The sequence below is a fragment of the Chlorella variabilis genome (assembly GCF_000147415.1).
Source record: "Chlorella variabilis unplaced genomic scaffold CHLNCscaffold_2, whole genome shotgun sequence".
Taxonomy (NCBI): Eukaryota; Viridiplantae; Chlorophyta; class Trebouxiophyceae; order Chlorellales; family Chlorellaceae; genus Chlorella; species Chlorella variabilis.
Window position 1 is genome coordinate 1,514,069 of NW_005435086.1, and position 21,804 is coordinate 1,535,872.

At 65.9% G+C, this 21,804-nt stretch overlaps 6 protein-coding genes across 6 annotated transcripts; 3 read left to right on the forward strand and 3 right to left on the reverse strand.

Annotated features, from left to right (window-relative positions):
• Positions 1-3,417: 3,417 nt before the first annotated feature.
• Positions 3,418-11,523, forward strand: CHLNCDRAFT_137947 (hypothetical protein; the record flags this gene model as incomplete). Its single annotated transcript, XM_005851171.1, has 20 exons — positions 3,418-3,468; positions 3,591-3,628; positions 3,794-3,833; positions 4,101-4,391; positions 4,515-4,571; positions 5,762-5,848; positions 6,000-6,164; positions 6,375-6,408; positions 6,672-7,007; positions 7,137-7,253; positions 7,523-7,860; positions 8,021-8,108; positions 8,222-8,543; positions 8,668-8,873; positions 9,088-9,244; positions 9,354-9,481; positions 9,588-9,727; positions 9,877-10,419; positions 10,580-11,194; positions 11,290-11,523. The coding sequence occupies 20 exons, from the start codon at positions 3,418-3,420 to the stop codon at positions 11,521-11,523; spliced, it is 3,987 nt and encodes a 1,328-aa protein (XP_005851233.1).
• Positions 11,524-12,395: 872 nt separating this feature from the next.
• On the reverse strand, positions 12,396-13,996 carry CHLNCDRAFT_137948 (expressed protein; the record flags this gene model as incomplete). Its single annotated transcript, XM_005851461.1, has 6 exons — positions 12,396-12,515; positions 12,708-12,785; positions 12,958-13,086; positions 13,264-13,338; positions 13,595-13,675; positions 13,931-13,996. The coding sequence occupies 6 exons, from the start codon at positions 13,994-13,996 to the stop codon at positions 12,396-12,398; spliced, it is 549 nt and encodes a 182-aa protein (XP_005851523.1).
• Positions 13,997-14,427: 431 nt separating this feature from the next.
• Positions 14,428-16,922, reverse strand: CHLNCDRAFT_137949 (hypothetical protein; the record flags this gene model as incomplete). Its single annotated transcript, XM_005851462.1, has 7 exons — positions 14,428-14,586; positions 14,740-14,993; positions 15,174-15,348; positions 15,582-15,738; positions 15,976-16,107; positions 16,343-16,561; positions 16,696-16,922. 7 exons carry the CDS (start codon positions 16,920-16,922, stop codon positions 14,428-14,430), a joined length of 1,323 nt encoding a protein of 440 aa, XP_005851524.1.
• Positions 16,923-17,271: 349 nt separating this feature from the next.
• Positions 17,272-18,241, forward strand: CHLNCDRAFT_137950 (hypothetical protein; the record flags this gene model as incomplete). The annotated part of the gene is made up of 5 exons (XM_005851172.1): positions 17,272-17,451; positions 17,663-17,744; positions 17,904-17,950; positions 18,044-18,083; positions 18,195-18,241. 5 exons carry the CDS (start codon positions 17,272-17,274, stop codon positions 18,239-18,241), a joined length of 396 nt encoding a protein of 131 aa, XP_005851234.1.
• A 212-nt stretch (positions 18,242-18,453) lies between these two features.
• CHLNCDRAFT_137951 (hypothetical protein) lies at positions 18,454-19,984 on the reverse strand (the record flags this gene model as incomplete). The annotated part of the gene is made up of 5 exons (XM_005851463.1): positions 18,454-18,579; positions 18,753-18,984; positions 19,222-19,438; positions 19,676-19,751; positions 19,835-19,984. 5 exons carry the CDS (start codon positions 19,982-19,984, stop codon positions 18,454-18,456), a joined length of 801 nt encoding a protein of 266 aa, XP_005851525.1.
• Positions 19,985-20,316: 332 nt separating this feature from the next.
• CHLNCDRAFT_49978 (hypothetical protein) lies at positions 20,317-21,614 on the forward strand (the record flags this gene model as incomplete). Its single annotated transcript, XM_005851173.1, has 5 exons — positions 20,317-20,349; positions 20,452-20,569; positions 20,749-20,971; positions 21,087-21,267; positions 21,390-21,614. The coding sequence occupies 5 exons, from the start codon at positions 20,317-20,319 to the stop codon at positions 21,612-21,614; spliced, it is 780 nt and encodes a 259-aa protein (XP_005851235.1).
• Between the last annotated feature and the right edge of the window lie 190 nt (positions 21,615-21,804).

The window sequence follows — 21,804 nt, forward strand, 5'->3', positions numbered from 1 at the left end:
TTCTGGCAGGAAACTACGGCCGCAGCTCGGCAGCACGGGGGCGTCGCAGCGTGCCGCCGCCGCCGCCGCGCTGCCCCCGGGCACGGCGGCGGCGGCAGCAAGCTTGGGCCCAAACGCCGTGCCGCCGAGTCCCGTGGCTGCGACCGTAGACCGTGGGCCGGAAACTGCGGCCGCAGCTCGGCGGCACGTGGTTCTGGTCAAATCGCCAAGCGTGCAGCAGCGCCGAACCACGCTTCCCGGCCTCGGCGCATGCCTTCAGGGGCCCCCTATCGCTGGGCACACCCCTCCAACACCGAACATGCGCCCGGGGGGGAGGGCGGCCCGGGCTGCCCAGGCCAAAGTGGGCCGCCCTCGAGCAAGAGGCGGGCGGGCTGTGTGCTGAATGAATGAATGAATGAGTACTAGGCGAGGAGAACCTAGCCGCCGATGGCATGCTGGGGAGGCTCCGTCATGCAAGCACAATGCCGGGGTGCCGGCAGCCTGCTGGATGCCACAAAGGTGTGTGTGTGTGTGTGTGTGTGTGTGTGTGTGTTACAGGGATTGGGCACATTAATGTGCTGGGGCCGAACCCGCTAACCCTGCCGGCTGTCCAGAGCGAGGAAAATCTGGCCGCCGATGGCATCCCGGGGAGGCTCCGTCTTGCAAGCGCCATGCCGGTCTGCCGGGCAGCCGTCCGCCTTATTTAACGTGTGTGTGTGTGTGTGTTTTACAGGGATTGGGCACATTAATGTGCTGGGGCCGAACCCGCTAACCCTGCCGGCTGTCCAGAGCGAGGAAAATCTGGCCGCCGATGGCATCCCGGGGAGGCTCCGTCTTGCAAGCGCCATGCCGGTCTGCCGGGCAGCCGTCCGCCGCCCAGATGCCGCCACGAAGGTGCCGTGAGGCAAAGTCCCAGCTAGTGTCCCGGCTGGGGTTCGAACTCGTGCCTGTGGTATCACCCACCGACACTCATCCAGCTCCTTATTTAACGTCGCGGCCAACGACGGAAAAATTCGCCCTGTGATCTGTGATGTTACAGAGGCAATGCCCATTAATGGGCTGGGGGCACACAAGCCGTGCCCACTAGCTCTGGACTGTATGAAAGCATGCAATACCGCCCGGGCGGCAAAGGGCGGGCTCAGGGAGCGGTCGGGCGCAAAGGGCGGGGAAAAAGGTAAAGGTAAAGGTGGGGAAGAGCCTCCACAAGCTTCACTTCCCGGTTTTAACGTCTAGCTTTAGACCATTATTTGATCTGCCCGACGCGCCAAGTGCAGTACCCCCCACTAGTAGTGAAGGGGAGGGAGGCGAGGGGCGCCTGATGGCCAGCCCAAGGGCGGCAAGCATACCAGTGGGGGGGAGGGGCAGGTCGAGGACCCGCACACCACCACCACCAGAAAGCGGGCCCACCCACCCCGGCACAGTAGCTGGGAGAGCGGCCAGGCGGGCGGGCGGGGGCCGCAAAGGTGAAGGCGGCACGCGGGAAGACCGGGCAAGGGGAGGACGGGGCAAGCGCAAAAGCGCAAGCATCTGCGGGTTACGGGGGGGAGAGTAGGGGCGTGACGACCAGAACGGCAGGCACGGAGTGAGCGAAAAGAGGGGGGGACGGCGGGCCGCCCGGCACGCGGCGGCAGCAGCAGCAGCGGCCTGCCCGAACGCAAATCGCTCGGCGGCAACAGGCTCCTCCGCCAAGCCACGCCACCCCACGTCTCAATTCGCTGAAGGGAAAGCACCAGGGCTTGGGGCCGCGACACACGGAAGCGGGAATTGGGGGGAGGGGCTGGCGCGCACAAAACGCGTCGTAGGGGGCGAACAAGTCGCAGAGGGGGTGGCCGGGCACCAACGGGGCACACGGGGGCTCATACAACGGGCCGGGAGCCGGCACCGGCCCGAGGGGGTGTTCGCCGGACTAGCCGAGCCGCGGGCGCCGCAGGGCCCGGGGCACCCCTCCACGCACCATCAGGAGGCCATCTCGAGTGCGGGCAGTTGCAGAATGGGCGGCTGGCGGGCCAAGCGAGCCGGCGATGCTGCGGTCGCCCTCGTCCTGCGTCCCCAAGGCAGGGTGTTGCTCAAGAAGGGCCCCAGAGGAGCGGGAGGGGGGCGCGGGGCCCGGCCGCGCCGGGGGACTCGAGCAAGGAACGATGAACAACAAGCGCCGTGTGTGTGTGTGTTTTACAGGGATTGGGCACATTAATGTGCTGGGGCCGAACCCGCTAACCCTGCCGGCTGTCCAGAGCGAGGAAAATCTGGCCGCCGATGGCATCCCGGGGAGGCTCCGTCTTGCAAGCGCCATGCCGGTCTGCCGGGCAGCCGTCCGCCGCCCAGATGCCGCCACGAAGGTGCCGTGAGGCAAAGTCCCAGCTAGTGTCCCGGCTGGGGTTCGAACTCGTGCCTGTGGTATCACCCACCGACACTCATCCAGCTCCTTATTTAACGTCGCGGCCAACGACGAGCGCCATGCCGGTCTGCCGGGCAGCCGTCCGCCCCGACTTAAGTGTTAAAAAGTGCATTTTGGTTCCTGTAGTGTCGTAAAGTCATTATCGACACAACATGGCCAAATGGCGCAATTGGGAGCGCATTCGACTGAAGATCGAAAGGTCCCTGGTTCGATCCCAGGTTTGGCCAGCTTTATTTTGCTGTTGCTGCCAGCAAAAAAGACATGCATGCTAAGGGGAGCTTGGGAAACAAGTAAAGGGGAGCCAGCTGTGATTCAGGAGCGCGGCGCACTCGCCACCGCATACCCTGACTTGCATCAGTTCCAGTCAATGGAGGCGCCGGCCTTCACTCCAGGAGGCGCCGGCATTCAGAGTTCCAGGCCTACCAGTGTCTGGGGAAGCAGGAGTTTCTGAGAGGCATGGAAACTCTGTCAAATAGTGCAGGGGGCGCAAATGCCCCGGAAAGTGATGTGGGCGGTGGCGGCTACAAGCAGTCTATTTAAGGCTGTCTATTTAATTCCTCGGCCTTGCTTTGTTCCAGCCTTCCTCCAAATGCTAGATTCAAGATCCAATGCATATGGACAGAGAGGGCTGACCTGGACTCATGGACATCATGCTTTCTGCTTTATGACCCCCCTATGCTTTGTGCCCTGATCTCGGAGCCCTGTCAAGCGCCCCTCGCGCTAGGGTTCACGCGAGAGTGGCTTCCGCAGCAGGGCGGCCTGCGGCTGATTGAGCAGGCCCAGTGCTTCCTCGGGCGCTGATTGCCTTACCGGGAGATCACCAGAGGGCGCTGGTACTGAAGGGCGCCTCCTCGCGGGCCGCAGCTATCTCCGCGGGTGAGGGCCTTCGTCGATGTCGGAGGCACGAGTGATTGGGGCGGGTATTGCTTGCCCCTGTCATGCAAGCATGCACGCCCCTCAATTCAGATAGGCGGCCCGACGCTGAACCTCCCGATGCCCCCTGCCCTCCGCCGCCCGCCTGCCGTCGCTCACAGGCTCGCACCATGGCAGAAATCGAGCCCACAGACCCCATGCAAGCGGACGATGTGCGCTGGGTAGGTGCCACAGTTGGTCCCAGGAGTAGTGAGGGCAGCACACGTGCAGGTCACGCAAGTCAGGTTTGGGTTCCGCCGACGGGGCCCATCCCCACCAGGCTGCCCGCACTCCCACCCCGCAGAATGCCCACGAGAAGCAGCAGGGCCCCACTGCGCCACCGTCGGCGGCGGCAGGCGGCTCCAGCGCTGCGCGCCGGCCCTGGGCGCAGCCAGGCACAAGCCCACTGCGCGCGCCGCCCATGGCCCACCCGCACCGCAGCCCTACATCGGCAAGGGCCGGTAAGAGCCAGCCACCCTTCGCGGGGCGCCTGTCCCTGCCCTCCAGGCTGCCGGGGCAGTCAGCTCAGCGCCAGCAGCCGGCCGCAGTAGGTGCACATGCCTGCGCATCCAATAGTGACATTGATGGCGCACATGCTGGCTCAGGTGCGGGGTATGGTTCTTAGTCAGGAAGTGCATGTGAGGTGTGGCATTGTGTGCTTTGGCTGTTGGGCGGGGCACCTCTTCCGCCAAGGGCAGCTCAGGCTGGGATTGCGGCAGGCACACATTGCCCTGCCCTGCTTCACATGCGTCCCTTTTGCCGCTGCTGTACCGCTTCGTGATCGAAACGCCTCTCCGCCATCCTCTGCCTGCAGGCCCCACGCGTGCTGGCGCCAACCTCGGTGGCGCTGCGGCCGGCCAGCTGCAGCTCGACGCCGCCAACAGGCCACCACTTGGCCATCCTAGGCAGCAGCAGCAGCAGCAGCAACTCCAGGCGCCTCATTGGCAGCAGCCGGTTGCGCCAGCAGCACACCCCCTCGCAGCCCACCCGCCTGGGATCCAGCGCAGGGCCGCGGCGGGGCAGCCAGCGTCAGCACCTGCAGCGGGCCCGCTGTCATCAGCGCCGCGACAACAGCTGGCTGGAGTGGGCGCGGCAGCGGCGACAGGTGATCCTTCTTCTACGTGTGTGTGGGTGGGTGTGTAGCGCGCACCATCCTGCCAGAGCGGGCCATGTGCCTATGTCGGGGCTGGGCCAGCGCTCGGGCCCCCGCCTCTCCGCCCTGCCCCAGGTGGACTGCCTCCTGGAGCTGACGGTGGAGACTGGCCTGGAGCAGTGCGTGCGCCAGGTTTGTCCCCGTGTCCACCCCTTGACTTTGCACCCATTGCGGGCGGGCGCCGACAGCACGCAGTAGGTGCCAGCGCAATGTGCCGCTGCGGCAGCTGGCCAGAAGCTATGTCCCTCCAGCGTTGCCGCATCGCCCACAGTTGTCAACCAGATGGAAGTGGCAGCCCTGCCTTTCCCCCACTCCTCTCACGCTTCTTGGCCTCCGCCATTCCCCTACCACTCTCCTTGCCGCCCAGCCCTGCAACCACCGCCCCCATGCCGCTGCTCTCATGCTGCCTTCCCTTCCTTCCCCTCCCCCACCCACCCTGTGGCACCACGGCAGTCATCAGGGCACAAGCAGCGGGCGCGCCTTCCCGTCGTCAACTCCGCCCTAGGTAGGCCGCCGCTGCAAGCCCTTCACTCAATTCTTGTGTCTGGCATGCGTGCAGCCCGCGCCCTTGGCCTCTGCCCACTGCCTTGCCGTGGGTTGAGGCTGCTGGTGCGGGCTGTGCGCATGCCGACGCAAGAAGTGGGTGGCGGGCTTGTATCGGTGGCACGTGCATGGGCGGGAAATGCATGCATGGCCAGTAGCCTGGGCGGCGCCGCGGCCCACAGCCAGCAGCCATGCGCCGCACGTCAGCGACAGATTGCAGTGCAGCCGCCGTGGCCACCAGGGCCACGGTCCATGCTGCTTGGCATGCTCGCTCTGCCTGCTCTGCACTGCCCGGTCCTGCCCTGCCCTGTCCTGCCATTGCTGCCTCGCATGGCCCAGCCGAGTGCTTGTTTCCCGTTCCATGCTGACGCTGCTTGTGGAGCCCTCCCTGAGCAGGCATGAGCGGCCCCATCGTTGGCGCAGCTGACACACTTCTGTCACCACAGGTGAACATGTCAACCTCACTGGGCCAGCCTTGCCGCGATTGCCTCCCGCTGTGCAGCCCGCCCCCGCCCTCCCTGCCTGGCGCTGCCGCTGCCACATCGCTGTGCGCCGAGCCCTGATGCAGAGACATGCGGGTGACAAGCGCCCCGCTTTGACTTCCCCCAAGCTGTCGCCCCACCCACCAGCGGCCCAAGCGCTGCTGGTGGGTGGCCGCCAAGGCCTCCAGGTGGGTGATGCCCCTGCCTGCGTGGTGCAGGCTGGCGCAGTCGGCCACAGCCAGCCCCTCATTGCATCAAGGGTGGGTACGCCAATCCCACGCGCCATGCCTGCCGCAGGGTCGCCAAAGGCTTGGCCTGGGGGAGGGCCAGGCTGGCCGCCATGTGCACATGACGCTGGATGCGGTCACAGCCGTGCCTGCACAGGTGGGCACAGCGCGCGAAGCGCCGTGCCGTAGGACACGCCAGCTATAGGCGCCGTATTGCCAGCTTCCCCTTCTTACCAATCTTGCCTACACAGCGCCACACACACACACACACACACACACACACACAGTTGCCTGCCCCACCTTTGCAGTCGAGCTGGCGCGATGAGTCAGCAGCCCGGATGGCGGCCGCCCTGCTCATCGAGGACCACCCTGCAGCAACAGGCGCGGTGCCACCCCCAGCGCCATGGCCTGCGCCATCTACCAGCGCTGCTCCGGGCTCTGTTCACCAAGCTGCCGCCGCCAGCCAGCCGCAGGTGAGCCCCCAGGACAGCTCTCCCCTCAAGCTTTGGCACCCGCCCCTATGTTCCGCCCCTCCTGCCCGCCAGCCTGCCCCACCACGGTCACCACGGCGCACAACGCCTGCACCACCACAGCCCACAGCGCCTGACCATCTTTCCACTCGAGGTCCATCACTTCCTATTGCCTCCAACACAAAGCTTCTGTCCCCACCCTGTTTTTCGCAGCACCAGGAACCTGTGCCCGTGCCACCGCCATCCGGTGCGGCAGCGACAGCCGATGCGCCAGCTGCGTCACCGCCGGGGCCACTCGCCCAACCTGGTTCCGGCTCAAGAGCACTCGTGGATCGCCTGCGTGGGGAGGCGGGTGAGCTTAGCAGGAAGGGCATAGCGGGTGGTGAGAATGGCTTGCTGAACCTGTATCCTCTGTGCCTCAAGGCTGTGGCTTGTATGCAACCGCCCAGGCACACCTCCCTTATCTGACGTTGCGCATGCATGTGTGTGTGCATCGCTTTGTGCCTGCAGCCAACACACCGCTGGCTGAGCATGCCGCCCAACTGGAGGGCCGCCCCTACATCAAGGCCATCGGTCAGCACATTGCCACCGGCAACATGCGCGCCGCTACTTTCTTGGTCGCCTTGCCCAGTTTCCTGGAGGGGGACGGCATCCATGCCATTGCTGGTTGCGGCGCTGGCATGGCTCCTGGCGAGGCTCTGGTCCAGGCTGCCATGCCTGCTCTGCTGGCGGCATACACCGGGCTTCCTGTGGAGGCTGTCCAGGTGTGGCGAAACGGTACCACCGTTGCCAGCAATGCCCAGGAGCGGTCGAGCATCGTGCCTGGGATCTTGACTATGATGACAGGTGTGTCAGAGCGCAGCCTGCCTCAGCAGCTCAGTTCTGACAATCTCCTCTCTTGTACGTCTTGCTTATTGCATGCTCTATGTACTCCCCTGACCGTGGTGTGCTGGCGTGCCATGGCGCTGGGTACAGGTGCGGGCGCCAAGGCTGCGTGGGAGGTCATGGAGGCGTTCTCGATGCTCAAGCCTGGCGATGACAAAATGAGAGACGCCATGATGCCGTCCGAGCATCTGCTCCCCCTGCTATTTGGTGAGCACGCTGCCGAAACGCTGGGTGCGCACATGGCAGCAAGGTCCCTGCGCTGGTACTGCTGCACAGTGCAGCAGTACCAGCCTGTCATGTACTGCTGTACTGTCCCTGAACTGCGGTACCGCCTGTCATGTACTGCTGTGCTGCTCCTACACCAAGCTGATGGAGGAACTGTCTGGGGCCAAAAGCTGCCTTGTACTGCTGCACTGTTATCTTGCCGGCACACCACTGAGCCCGATTCTCTCCTGTACCTGCACCACCAACTGCAGGGCACCATTCCTCTTACACCGATGCCAATCACCTGGTGCTTTGCGCTGCTCTACTGCACGGCGGGTATGCAGCAGAGGGCTGCAACCACATGAGCATGTCCAACGGCTGGCTGGAGGTGGAAGCCAGCTTCTGCAGCACCAGCATCGCGGCCATCTTCAGCGCGCGCCGCCTTCTGCGCCACGTGTTGGGCATCGGCACCGAGGCCGGCATGGTGGCGGCGCGGCTTGCAGAGGAGCAGCGCGATGAAGACTATGTGCCATTGGGCAACCGCCAGCGGGCGAAGCCGCAGCCGCCTCCGGATCAGCATCGGCTGGCAACGGGCCTCACAACGTTCTTGGTGGGTGCAAGCCTCCTGCTCGCATACCCATCCTGCTTGCATGCCTCATTAGGGCCTGATCCGGCAGCTGTGCTCTGCCTGTGCTGCTTGGCGCCAGCAATGGACTGGCAGGAGTTTGGTGTGCTGAAACGCGCCCTTTTAATTGTCGCCTCCATTGCAGGGCATTGGCGCCGCCCCCAGCAACCTTAACCTTGTACGAGCTGCCTGGCTGGCGGACAAGATAGCGCTCAGCGACGACCTGCCAGAGGGTGCGCAGGGCTGGCCTGCGAGGAGCAGCAGCAAGGTGCAGCGAGGCTCACATTCCCTCTTCGCGTTTCCCTCTCTGCTTGACGCCCCTGCCATTGATGAACCGCTGGTGCAGGCATGGCGAGCGCCATGGGACGCACTCGGGATCTGCTGCTGGCCAGAGCGCTGGAGCAGATGGGCGCTGCGACCTCCGTCACCAGCGCCGCGCTGCGTGGCTGGCTGGCTGCCTGGGAGCTGCAGTACTCGCGCTACGTGTTGCTGCTGGTGGCCGAGACCGCCTTTGATCAGTGGTGTGCCGCGGGGCGTTGCGATCCTGCCTTGGGCCGCCGCGTGGCGCAGCACATCACAGAGATGCTGCCCCATGCACACCAGACCGATTGCAGCAGCGGTGCGGGCGAGGATTATGAGGAGTTTTCGGAGGAGGTCGTGCACCAGGGGTGCGCCGCGCTGGACTGCTGGGCTCTGCTCACCTGGCTGCTGCTGATGGAGCAGGCGTGGCGGCTGTCGCATGCGGCTGTTCCACCCACCCATCACTGCCCTATGCCCATCACTGCCCTGCAGACTGCGCTCCTACTCAGACGCTGCGGCGACCAACCGCGACCACGCCGGCAACAAGCTCCCCATGTACGTGCTGAAACACAAGGGCAAGCCCGAGGCAGACGCACTGGCGCTGTGTTTTCTGCTGGCGCTGGGCGGCCCGGTGCTTTCTGCACGCAAGGCACCAGCCTTTGCAGCCTATGCGCCCATGGCTGGCATGATTCCTGCTGGTGGGTGCTGTGGCGGCGCCGGCTGCGGGAGCTGTGTTGGCAGGGGGGCTTTATGTTGGGGAGGAAGGCAGCACACGGTGCATACCGCGGTGTGCCGGCATGCTCGGTGCAGTCACTGCACGCATTCACACCGCCTGGCTTCCCAATCTCTCCGAGCGCTTCACGCCACTTTGCTAAGACACTGCTGCCCAGTACTGGCTCTCCTGGCCTACAGGCCAGCCCCGCGTGTTCCTGGAGGCTGTGGTGGAGGTGTACGGAGATGACCTGCCGCAGCACCTGCGCGACCTGTTGTACGTCGCTGGTGCCCCTGGGAGGCTGGCGCCTCCCTTTGACGAGGAGCTGGAGCGGCTGGAGCGGCTGGCAGAGAGCGGGTGAGGGGCAGTCAGCCCGCTGCCGTGCACTGGCATCACCTCTCGGCCACCTGCTACCGCTGATGTCTCTTGAGATGACACCTCCGTACCCTTATTCCTTGGTGCGCAGCGGCATTTTTGCCCGGGACGCTGTTGCAGTTCTTGCTCGCAACGGCTTCCCCATGCACTGGGACACCTTCCGGGCCCGCGTGCGCGACCGCCAGGCTGGCAATCCCCGCGGGCTTGTGTGCCAGACAGGTCGGCTGCCTTTGCCTGATGCAGCCCTGCTGCTGGCTTGCTCGGGTGGTAGTGTGCATGCATGCCATAGCCGATCACTTCCTTCTCACACCCCACTGCCATGCAGCCCACCTCTTGCTCGCCGCACGCCCCATGTTGCCCGGCTACATGCTGGGCGAGTACCAGGCCCCAGAAGCGCTGCCTCTGGACGGCGTGTTGCCCGTTAAAGGCACGCTGCTGCTGCCAGATGATGGGGAAATGTCACAGGTTGGTCACGTCTGCTTGCTTTCTTTCCAGCTGCTGCTGGTAGACGCAGAAGCTGGCGCTGCGCTGGCGGCGCTGCTATGCTGTGATGTGCTGTGCTGTCATCGGGGGCCATGGACCCACCTGCCCCAACCCCTGACCCACGCCTGCAGGAGGAAGTGAGGGAGGCGGTGGCCGACTACCTCAACCTTCTGGACGGCAATCCAACCTGGTGTTTCAGCCGGCGGGACGGCGCCAACGTGCTGCGGCGCATCAGCAGGCTGCAGAGTTTGGTAGACCCTCCCACGATTCTCTTTGTGAAAGCACAGTTTGTGGCTGACATGCGCATCTGGCTCAGCAGCGATTGCGACGGCCACGCACCCCAGCTGGCTGCCTACCAGCTGCCAGCGGTGATGCCCGGCAGTGCGGCGCCAAACCAGCAGCCCATCATGCTGCCCGCGCCAGGCCAGATGCTGCTGCAGCTGGTTGGTCAGCCCGCGGAGGGCAACCGCCTGCCCGCTGTGACTGGCATCAAGGGCAACATGTTTACATACGACACCGCGCCAGCAGAGTGTGTGCTGGTGCTTGTGGCGCCAGACGGCACGGTTCAGCACACCATGCACTGCCACATCTCGCTGGCCATGAAGGCCAGTGTTGCGGCGCAGGCGGCGGCGGCGGCGCTGCTTGCAGTGGCAGGAGGAGCCGACGAGGAGGAGGTGCGATGCTGCTGGTGGGCTGGCAGGCTGGCAGCAGCGCTCACCCAGCGTCACTCGCTTGCCCACAATGCTGCCCCTCCTTCCAGCCATTTGGGTAACTAGCGCATCAAGCACACCGACCCACCCCCACCCCCCTTTGCCGGCCTGCTTGCCGCTGCAGGTGCTGGACATGGGCAGCATCGGGCCGGGCGTCGTGCCGCTGGTGGTGGCGAGCGGCCTGCGCGTTATGGTGACGCAGGTGGACTTGCACATGCTGCCGCTGGCACAGTGTGAGGAGGTGGAGGTGTCCCTGTACACCCGCCTGCAGTCGCTGCGAGCAGAGATGACGGCGTTGCTGCGAGGCGTCAAGGTTAGCATCAATGGGTCCAAGCTGCGGCTCTCAGTGTTCCAAACGGCTGGCGCTGAGCTGCAGCACCAGCGCAGCAAGCTGCCACAACTGCTGTTCCACGTGCTGCAGCCACAGCTGGATGAGCAGCAGCGGGCAGCAGCAGTAGCAGCAGCGGCGGCAGCATCTGCAGCCGCTGCCCAGCCCAGCCTGGCGCAGCCAGCTGCTTGGCCAGTGCTTGGGCTGAACCCGGCCTACGCAGCAGCCTGGCCGGTGCATCTGAAGGCCATGCGGGCGCTGCTGCTGCAGTGCACTGCCGCCGAGCTGCCGCCCAGGCACGACACCACAGTGCCCGCGCTGACCACGCACGTGAAGCAGCAGATTGCTACGCTGCAGCAGAGGATGATCAATGAGAACGCAGAGTACAACCTGGTCATCGTGTCTCACGAGGTGATGCCCCAGCGCTTGTTCCGTCGCAGCAACTGTTGTATTGCTACACCTGCCTGTAGCTCAGCCCATCGCTCTCTTGTTTTGCTTGAATGCAGGCGAAGAAAGGCGTCGCCCCCGGCATCTCCAACGGCCTGAGCTACATGACCAGCATGTTCCTGTGCATGGCGCTGGTGCAGCCTGCCGCCACCTCGCCGCTCTCCTGGGAAGTGTTTAGCAAGGGCCTGCTAGAGGACGACGACCTGGCATCGCTTCGCCACCCCCTGACCAAGTGCCACCCTAAGTTCAAGGAGGGCAAGCTGCTGGAGTGGAAGAACGCCCCAGGCAAGTAGCGACGGGGTGGAGCCGCACTTCGCGGCACGGGGCAGCTGGCGGGCACAAAGCCTGGCATGCGCTTCCTGTCCTCTTTCTGCAAGACTTAGGTAGCGTCTTGTCTTGCATCTGAGGCCGTTGACTGCGTGTCACCGCAGGAAAGGCGGCGCACACGCGGGGGCGTGACGGGGGCGTCCAACCCACGGCCACCAAGACCTTTGGGGGGTGGATGGCCAATGAGATGGGGCTGCTGGATGGAAGTGATCGCTATCACGCGCAGCTGCTGGGTGGCACGGCGCGATCGGCGGCGCTGGCAATGGTGGATGTGATGCTGGCGTGGTTTGCCAATGAGTAGAGTCGCAGCGGCTGTGGCGACAGAAACCCCTTCTGCTGCAGCATATGTCTTGCAGCCGCCCCACCGGCATCTGTTCCCCTTATTATCAGTTTGCATTCTGTGTTTGCTCGACTGCTGTATGTAATACATGGCCTAGTGTGTAACGAGTACCGGGGACTAGAGCAGGCATCGTTTGGCAGCTGTAGACAGATGCCAACAGAGGGCAGGCGGCGGCGGTGAAGCCACTCTCATTTTGGCGGCGCCCAGCGGCCCCTGCCCAGGTGAAGCCATTCTCATTTTGGCGGTGAAGCCACTCTCATTTTGGCGGTGGCGGCGCCCAGCGGCCCCTGCCCAGGTGAAGCCACTCTCATTTTGGCGGCCGCGCCGCACCTCCCCAGGCAGGTGAAGCCCCCGCCTGCTGCCGCAGCCCTTTGTGCGCTGCTTCGCGCCTACGCTCAAGGCGTTACAGGGTGGAGGCCTAGTTGCGCACAGCAAAAGCACCCGACCTTCCCCGCCGCCGCCACACTGCCACAGCCGCGAGGGCTGCAGCCGCTGTGTTCACCACTCCACGCCGGCGGCCTCGGCGTAGTTGACGTCGTCGGAGGAGGAGTCGTCGGCGGCGGGGATGAGGCCCTTCTCGCGGAACCACGCAAAGCCGGCGTTGATAGCGTCGTCGCGCTGCGGGCGGGCGGGGGACGGGGGGCGGTGTGGTGCTGAGGCTGAGCCCGCTCAAACAGTGGCGAGCAGCGCACGAGGCAGCTGACGGCCCGACTCCAGTGCCATGGCGCCATAAGCGTGGCCCGCAGCCGGAGGCGACTGGCAGCAGCCTGCCCATCCGCAGTCTGCCGGCAGCCCAGCCCCCTCCCGCACCTGCTTGAGCGGGAAGTAGCCCTTCTCCTGGTCCTGGGGCGACACAGCCTTGAGGAACTCCTCGCTCTCCTCAATGATCTGCGGCCGGGGGGCACAGCGGGGGTGCCGCGTTGGCGCCGCACACCAAGAGCCAGCGCAGGTGGGGGCTGCACCCGCGGTGCCGCGCCCGCCACCCTTGCGCCTCGGCCCCACCGCCTGGCTCCCTTGGCTCCCTTGGCTGCCCAGGCACACACCCCTCACACGCGCACACCTGGTGGCCCTCCACGGGGCCCAGCACTGCGGCGGACCACTCCTTGAGGCTGATGCCCTTGGCCTCCGACAGGGCCTTGGGCAGGTGGAAGTACACAGCCAGCTGCTTGTCGCCCGCAGACAGGAAGCACTGCAGGAGCAGAGGAGGCGGGTGCGGGCGAGCACGCGCAGGTCAGGCAGCTGAGCGACATGCCAGGTGCGCATCGCTTTACTTGCACACGGTGTGGCGCTCGCAAGCGAACTGGCGACATGCGCAGCAGGCTGGGGATGCTGCGGATGCTGCCGGCCGCGCCCCCGCTCGCCGCACCTTGCCCAGGTCGCCGGCGCCGCCCTTGCGCTCCTCGGCAGCCTCGTCCACCTCCACGTTGGCGCCCTCCATCACCTGCTCGCACCAAGGCACGCACCAAGGCAGCGGCAGCAAGCGGAATGGTGGAGGCATGGACGCCGCTCAAGCGTGTGCTTCTAAACAACGGCCACATAGTGCTGCCAATCAGGTGCTGCTGCCAACAGCGAAACCGCGCCAGCTGCATCCCCGCGGCTTGAACCTGTTGCAAGCACCGACGGCCTGCTGCCTGGCACGTGAGAAGCACGGCAGGAAGGCAGCTCATGCCCGCCGCTGAGCCGCACGCGCCCCGCACCTTCTCCAGCAGCGCCATGTCGCCGTTGGGGGTGTCCACCGCCAGGTTGAAGAAGCAGACGCCGCCCATGGCCGACACGCCCTGCAGAGAGCGGGAGCAGCAGCACGGTGAGCAGAAGCGAGAGGGCCCTTGCGCCGCCGCAGCCGCCGCCGCGGGTTGCCGCCGCTGGAGCGCAAGCAGCCAGCAGGCGGGGCCCGACAATCGCTGCACAGCCCCATGCACCATCCCCGGGCCATCAGAGGGGTGTGCGAGGCCTGCCGGAGCCATCGGCGGCAGGCATGCAGCGGACACTGCTGCGGACGCAGGCGTCCTAGGTGCCCAGGAAAGCCCCAGCACCTGGAGGTCCACCCCCTTTTTGCCTCCCTCCTTAAAGCTCGCGGCTTGCTGCTTGGCGTCAGCCATCTTGGCGATTGCAGATGCTGGAGGTCCGGGAGGGTGGTGCAACCGATGCTAGCACTTGAAAAGGACCTGATGGGGGCAGCGGGGGCCGTTTTAGGCGAGCCGCCACGGCAAAGAAAGTCGATAGGAAGGAAGGCTGTTCTCGCACGCTGGGAGGGTTGGTAGGGCTGCAACCCCACCGCCATCGCCATCGGGCCATTGGGAGGCCACCGAGTCGGTTGAACTGCCACAGGGCACCACATGCTCCACATGCCAACCGCCCCCATGGTGTGGGGACCCGCCCGTCTGGTGTCATAGCAACCTCCTGGGAGCCCAGGATGTGTGACTGGGGTGATGGACACAGTCTTGCGTGTGAGCAGAAGAGGATAGCGACATGCAAAAGGCGAGCTAGAGAAACGACAGTCAAGGAAGCAGCCGGTGCAGTGGCGACTTGCTCACTCGTCCTCACTGTCGCTCAGCACCACTTGCCGCCGCTGCTTGACTGCTGGCTGCTGCTGCTGCTTGCTGGGCGGTGGCGCCTCCTCCTCTTCTGCCGCTGCCGTGCCGCCTGCCCGTCCACCCTCCTCCTCTTCCTCTTCGTCAACGATAAAGTCCTGCAGTCCAGCAGGCGGAGGCACACTCAAAAGCGACGTTCAATGAGCAGGCGCAGCACACTTGTAAGAGCTAAACGGAAAGCAATGCACAATGCGCCCCGCTGGCACGTCGCCAGGCAATGAGGGCAGCGCAGGCCAGCAGCCAGCGCATACCTTCATCTCCTCCTCGTCCTCCTCCTCCTCAGCACTCAGCTCCTCCTCCTCCTCCTCCTCCTCCTCTATGCGTCGCCGCTTGCCGCCTGGCGCCGGCGCGCCGCTCTTGGCTGCCGCCAGTCGCGCCGCCGCCTCCTCCTCGTCCTCATCATACGCGCCCCGCGCCCGCCCCAACATGCGCTGCCGCTGCGCCTCCTGCAGGTCCTCACCCATCCCCTCCTCCTCATCCTGGTCCTCATCCTCCTCCAAGTAGTCTGCGGCAGGCCCAGGGGCACAGCAAGCGGGGGGAGAGGAGGAGGGGGAGGCGCAGGGCAACGGGTGGGGGAGGGCGGCGCAGTGCAACACAACAGTAATCAAGCAGCTCCCCAGCTGCAGCCCTGCATTTTCACACATGGCAGCCCCAGCCCAGCCCCCGCGGCCCAGCCCCAGCCCACCTGCGTTGAGCTGCTGCGGCATGCGCGCGCGCGGCATGGCGGGCAGCCCAAACTTGCGCATCGTCTTGGTCTGCCGCTCCGCCAGCTTCTCGCGGCTGCGGATGCGCTCCGCCTCGGCCCGCTCCTGCTCCGCCTTGAGCTTCTTGGGGTCCACCAGGGTGGTGGTGGCGCGCACCTGGCGGAGGGCGGCAGGGGGAGACAGGCAGGCAGGCAGGCAGGCAGGGTTCAGAGGCATGACGGGGCCAGCTCAGAGCAGCGGGACATCAGAGGCGTCGTCTTTCAGCTGGCAAGCGGAGCCACGCAACCAGCGGTGCTGCCCAGCATGCATGCATGCCCCAGCATGCAGGCTGCCCGCTCGCAAATCTCCCTCCCCTCCCCCCCGACAGCAGCACACAGCAGCGCCCGCACCCTCTGCGTCTTGACGTGCAGCTTGTCGGCCGCCGCCCGCAGCTGCTTGTGCAGGTTGCTCTGCAGCGAGGCGGGCTGGAAGACCATCTTGCGGGTGAGTTGGCCCTGGCCCTGGATCAGCCCCGGCAGCCGCACGCACATGTAGGTGTGCTCGTTGCTGCAGGCAGGCAGGCAGGCAGGCAAGGCAGGCAGAAGCCAAGAGGGTTGGTGTGGTGTGGCGTGGTGTGTGAGCAGGTGGGCAGAGCAGGGCAGGGCAGGGCAGGACATGGGGAGGAGGGGCCACCAACGGGTGAAGGCTTCCTCGTCGCTTACAGCAGACGGCGGGCAAGTGGCCTGACCGCAGGCTGCTGCACTCCTCATGCCCACACCAGGCCGTGCCCTGCCCCTCACTCACGTCGTGTCGATCTCCTTGACATCCATCACCTCATCGCCCACCACCAGCTGCAGGCTGCCGTCGCTCCAGCGCACAAAGCGCGCGTTGCTCTCCCGCACCTGGTTGCCCTCCTCGTCCACCCCCCACCTCCACCTGCAGTGGTGGCGGCGCGGCGCAGCAGCAGCGGGCACAGGGCATCATCAAACACACTGCCCGCCTGCGACTGAGCGAGGCAGCGGCACCCTGCTGCCGCCACCGCAGGTCCCTCCGCCTGCTTCCCTTGCGCCATTCCTCGTCCACGCCACCACGCTCTGCTTCGCTCTGCTCCCAGCCCCTTGCCACGCAAGCTGCCCCACCCTACCCACCCACCCACCAACCCAGCCCCCACCTGATGCAGTTCTGGTCTCTGAGGCGCACGCGCTTGAAGCCGCGCTCGTCAACCTCCTCCTCCGCCCCCGCATCAAACGTGTCGGGGTCAAACGGCCGCGCCTCCACCCCCAGGATGTTGGGCAGCTTCACCAGGCGCAGGCTGTCCTGCGGCTGCACGTCAAACGTCTCCAGGTCGACGTACACGGGCGGGCCGCGCGCCGCGCCCGGGCTGGGGCTCCTGCGGGCCAGGCAGCGAGGGGCGGGTGAACGGGAGGAGGGAGCGTGCGTGCACCTGAGCAGCGGCCGATGGAGGCTTGAAAGCAGAGCATGGGGGTAGAAGGGGGCAAGGCCAGGCGAGCGGGCGAGCGGCACCTGGCGGGGTACTCGTCCTCGTCCTCCCCCAGAGCCTGGGTGACCGGATGGCTGGCCCCAGGCGGCTCATCGTCCTCGTCCGAGCTGCCAAAAAGGTTGGTTGCCGCTGCCTTGCCAGCCTGCCGCTCCGCCTGTGCCTCATCGCCCCCAGCACGCGCCTTCTCCGCCTGCGGCGCCTCGTCGTCACTGTCGCTGCCGAACAGATCCTTGACCTGCTCGTCCACCATGCCGCTGGCTCCCCTGGGCGGTGCCCCAAATCGCAAAGCCTTGATCGGTGGGGTAGGGGCTTGAGAGCGGGTGGGACCGCGTTATAGAAGTTTGCTGAAGATAGATGGCACGCTGGGAAGCCGCACAAGCAACAAATGACTGCCAGCGGGCATAGCACGGCCACAGCAGTGGTGGGAACGCCCCGTCTCTGCTGTGCTTTGATCGATATCCCGGCAGTGGCGGCAGTAGGCAGACCGCCAGCTGTTGCAAGCAGCCCGCGCAGCCACCCCTCACCCCACTCTCCCCGCCTCCTCAGGCCCCGTTCCTGCGGCCCCAGGGCGCCCCAAGCAAGGGGCAGCCGGAGCCAGCATGCTGAGCAGGCAGCTGGCAGCGCAGGCGCCCGCCTGGCTGCGGGCGGCGGGGGCGCGTGGCGCGGCGGCGGCGGCGGGCGAGGTCGTCCCGGTGAAGGGGAGGAGCGAGGACGGCATCACCACCACCGTGCCCGGCCAGGCCTTTGTGGGGGACCTGCGGTCCACCAGCGCGCTGGCGGTGGGCGACGGTATCTTCAACCACACCAAGAAGTGGCTGCAGGCGAGCTGGCCCTGGCGGCGGGAGAGGCATGAGCGGGCAGCGTGGGATAGAGCCACTGAAGGCCGCTGGCGCAGGAGTCCCGCATCACCACAGCCTCAGCCAGCCCTGGCAAGAGGACTTCGCGCTCACTCCCCCTCCCTCCCTGCCGACCGCCCTGCCTGCGCCGCAGGGCGAGCACAAGAGCCCCATGGAGTACATCCAGAGCACAGAGCCGATCAAGGTCCACGGCCTGGTGGTGGCCTCCTACGGATGTGAGGGGGACCGCGCCGCCGCCGCCGCCGCCGCCGCAGCAGCAGCAGCAAGGACCCTGCCTGCCCCTCTGCTCTGCATGCCCGAGCTCTCGCTCCCGGCTGCCCCTCCATGCCTGATGCCGACGAGTTGCGCTGTGCCGCCTGCGTCATGCCGTGCAGACGACGACCCTGCCCTGGGCTGCCCTGTCGAGTACATCAACCTCAAGGTCGGGCTGGGCAGCAGCGCGGGGTGGGGAAGAGGGTTAGGGTCGGTGCACTGGGTGACACCGCGCACTCCAGCGCCGCCTGCCTGGCTGCAGGGGACCACCCGCGACAACCCCGCCGTGTGCAAGTACACAGGTGAGGCCGCCGCATGATGCCACGGCGTGTGCGTTGCGTGTTGACCCAGTGCTGTTGCCCACGCTCACTGTGAGCCTCCTCCTGCGCACCCCCGCCTCCACTCCCCCACAGGGAACAAGTTCTATTCCGACGACTGGGTGGGCGGCGGGGCCCACTAGATGGCTGGCCGCACGCGTGTGCCGCCCTGGTGGTTGATGCACTTGTATCCACAAGCGCCTGTAACATGTGTGCTCTCGGAGTAGCTACACAAGCAACCCAGGCCAATTTACAAAAGCTGTTTCCAGCCTCCTGAGCTCAGTACGTACCACTCTTCCAGCCCTGAGGCTCACTGCAAGGCGGAGTGCGAGGCTGCTTCCTGCCCAAGCCGCCGTCACCTTCGCCGCTTGGTGTGCCTGCCAGCAGCTGGGCCGGGCCGCGCATCCTGCGCGTCTCCCAGGTCGGCCAGGCTAAACCCCTCCTGCTCATCCATCAGCATGCCGCTGCTGTCCGCTTGCGCCTGCACGCAGCGCGGGCCAGCAACACACAGCAGCACAATCAGCAACAAAAGCGGGCCCAACATGGACCAGAAAGGCTGCTAGAATCTAGCAGGCAGCAAGAGGAGAGTAGCGGTGCAGCCGCAGCCCCCACTACTGAATGCCCACACGGCCACCCATGGCCGCCATGCCCCACCTGCAGCTCGATGGTGGTGCGGATGCTCTTCCGCTCCCGCTCCAACGCCTTCTCCGCCTCGCTCCTGGCCTGCTCCGCCGCCGCCGTGGCGTCGAGCGTCCAGTCGATGCGCTGCTCGATGCCGGCCAGCACGCCGTTGGCGGCGCCCAGCCATTCGTCCAGCGCCCCGGCCACCCCCGCCAGCTGGTCGGGCGGCACGTCTCGGCAGAAGGCGTCCTCCACGTGCAGGCACCTGTGCAGGGGTGGGGCACCTCAGGCGCGCAAGCAGTTGCTGAGGAGACAGCTGGGGCTGCAGGGGGCACGCCTACGGGTGCAATGCAATCGATGCGCTGCCTCCAGCCAAGCCGCTATCCATCCGCGTCGCCTGCCCCTCCCCGAGACGCCTCTGGCCACGCCCCGCCATCTCACACCCGGCCCGCCGCACCCCCTGCCTTGCGAACACACGCCACCACCCCAGGCCCCGGCTCACTTGTTGCGCTGGTCCAGCTTGCCGCGCAGCAGGCCGCCGTACAGGCAGTCTGCGATGAGCAGGTCCTCCAGCGCCCGCACGCTGCCCAGCTCCAGCCGCACCAGCAGGTCCTGGTAGGCCAGCGTGCGCACGCCGTCGGCCGAGCTGACCACGCTGAGCAGCTTGAGCTTGCGCGCCTGCGCCTCGGACAGCGCTGGGTACTTGCCGGCGGGTGCGGCTGCAGCGGCGCACAGGACAGGGCCGGTGGTTGGGGGGCAGGGGTTGCTGATGGCTGGCTGGCAGCCCGGCCGACATGGCATGCAGGTGGAGGGGCGCGCGGCAGTGTATGCAGCAGCGCTGCTGCTCAGTGCACTGCCAGCCAGCAGTGCACTGGCAGCCGGAGCCGAGGAATGGTGTTTTGCCGACGCACAAGACACGGGCGGCTCGGCCCAGCCTGAGCATGCATGGCGCGCACCTCTATAGTCTTGCCACGTGCCATATGCGAACAGCTGTAGCAAGTCGTATGCTGCCTCATGCTGGCCCCCTTCCAGCTGCAGGCGGGGAGGCGAGAGGTTGGCGGCAGAAGCGGCGGCAGCGAGCAGCGGGCGGGCCAAGCGCGCCCCACCGGCCTCACCTCCTGCACCCCAGGCAGGCTCAGAATCTCCCCAAAGGTGAACAGCCCTGGCTCTGAAGTGCACTTGGTGATCAGGTCCACCAGCGCCAGGCCCTTGGCGCTCTTAGCCAGCAGGAGGAACTGCTCCACCTTGGCTGCATTCTCGGCCATTTGGAGGGGCCCTGGGCCGCGCGCCGGGCGGCTAGGGAGACCAGGGGCGACCCGGCAGCACGGGATGGCTGATCAGAGGGGGCAGGCAGGCACTCAGGTTTAGCCCTCTGCTGATGTCTGTGTGCAGGGATGAATTGATCGCGATTTCATGCTGACCCTGTCACACGAGCGCCACCTGGGCATTTCCGACACAAAGTTGCTCTTGCAGCCAACCATCTCATCTTTCTATAATCATTTTGCCTGTGCACTGGCCTCTCAGTCCAGCCCACGCCCTCTGGCTGCGCTTCCAACACCGCTCTGGAAGCCTCCCCCACCCACCCACCCTCCTCTGTATGCTCCTGCTGTCCTCACAGACGCTGTCCAGCGTCAGGCCGCAATGCCCGAACAGCAGGCACGGCGAGACACAAGCCAGCGCCGGCGCTGCGGCTCGGCGTCGGGCACCGGCGGCGCTGCGCCTCTGGCTGCAGCAAAGCAGGGGCAGGAAGCCGCTGCCTGTGCATGCAGCCAATCGGGATGAACTGGGTGGCGTGTCTGACATACTGAACAAGTATGGCAGCACCAATGGCAGCGGCCTGCCGGCACGAGGTGCGTGCCGCGGGGCACTGCTGGCTGCCGTAGCAGTGGGGACCTGTGCCATATGCTGCAGACTGCCTGTTGGGCTGGAAGCAATCGGGAGAGGGCGTGTTCCAGCGCAGCGTGGAATGCCGGTTTCGTGTGCGTGTTGTCATGCGCTCATTCCGCTGCTCGCTCTTCCACGTGCGCAGGGACGCCACAGATTGCGGCGCAGCAGCAGCCGCAGGCGGTTAGCAGCACGAATGGCATGGGCAATGGCGTGTTCCTGGTGCTGCTCATCAACTTTGGGCTCTATGCGGGGGCCAACCTGCTGCACCTGCCAGCCCTGTCAAACCTGGCGCTCAGCCACTGGAAGCCGCAGTGGTGGCAGTTTGTCACATCCACCTTCATGCACGCCAACTGGCAGCACCTCAGGTGGGCTGGCTGGGGAGCTGCAAGCGCTGCACGCCGCTGCCTCGGGGGCCTTCGTTGCTAGTCACCGCCGCCGCATGATCTGATTGCCTCCCTGCTGCCTGCTCGCCCCTTGCAGCTCCAATGCCTTTGCGCTGTTGGTGTTCGGGCGGCAGGTGGAGGAGGAGGAGGGCGCGCTGGGCCTCTGGCTCACTTACCTGGTTGCGGGCGTGGGCGGCGCTGTCGCCAGCTACCTCTCCTCGCCCCACACCCGCACCATCTCACTGGGCGCCTCGGGCGCGGTCTTTGGCCTGTTCATGGTGAGAACCGAATGTTTGGCGCTGGGCCTGGCTGTGCTTCGTTTTAAGCAGAGCCAGCCTGCCGGCCCCTGCTGGCTCCACTGTTCTGAGCCGGCATGTGCCTGCTGAGTTTGCTGACGCAGGTGGCTGTGATCACAAAGTTCAAGCCGAGCCTCAGGAAGCTGCTTGAGCTCGTCATCCTCGGATCCTTTGTGGTGCAGCAGGTGCTGGGCGAGCTGCAGATGGCGGCGGGCGGAGGTCTTACTGTCGGCGGCATGCAGGTCGGGCACGTGGCTCACTTGGCCGGCGCGGCGGCTGGCGTGCTGCTCGTCCTGCTGCTGTCACGGCTGCCAGAGCCTGCAGAGTGACAGGCGATGGTCTTGCACAAAAGTGCCACCTGCCCTTCGGTTTCGTCAAGACTGTCTAGTCAGAAGATTCATACCATGTCTGTTATGCATACGTTTTGAACAGTTTGGGGCAACCAGCAATGAATGGCTCGGCATTTGGGCTGCTGTAGCTGATGCTGGGTATGCTGGCGGAGGGCGGTGCGGATCAGGC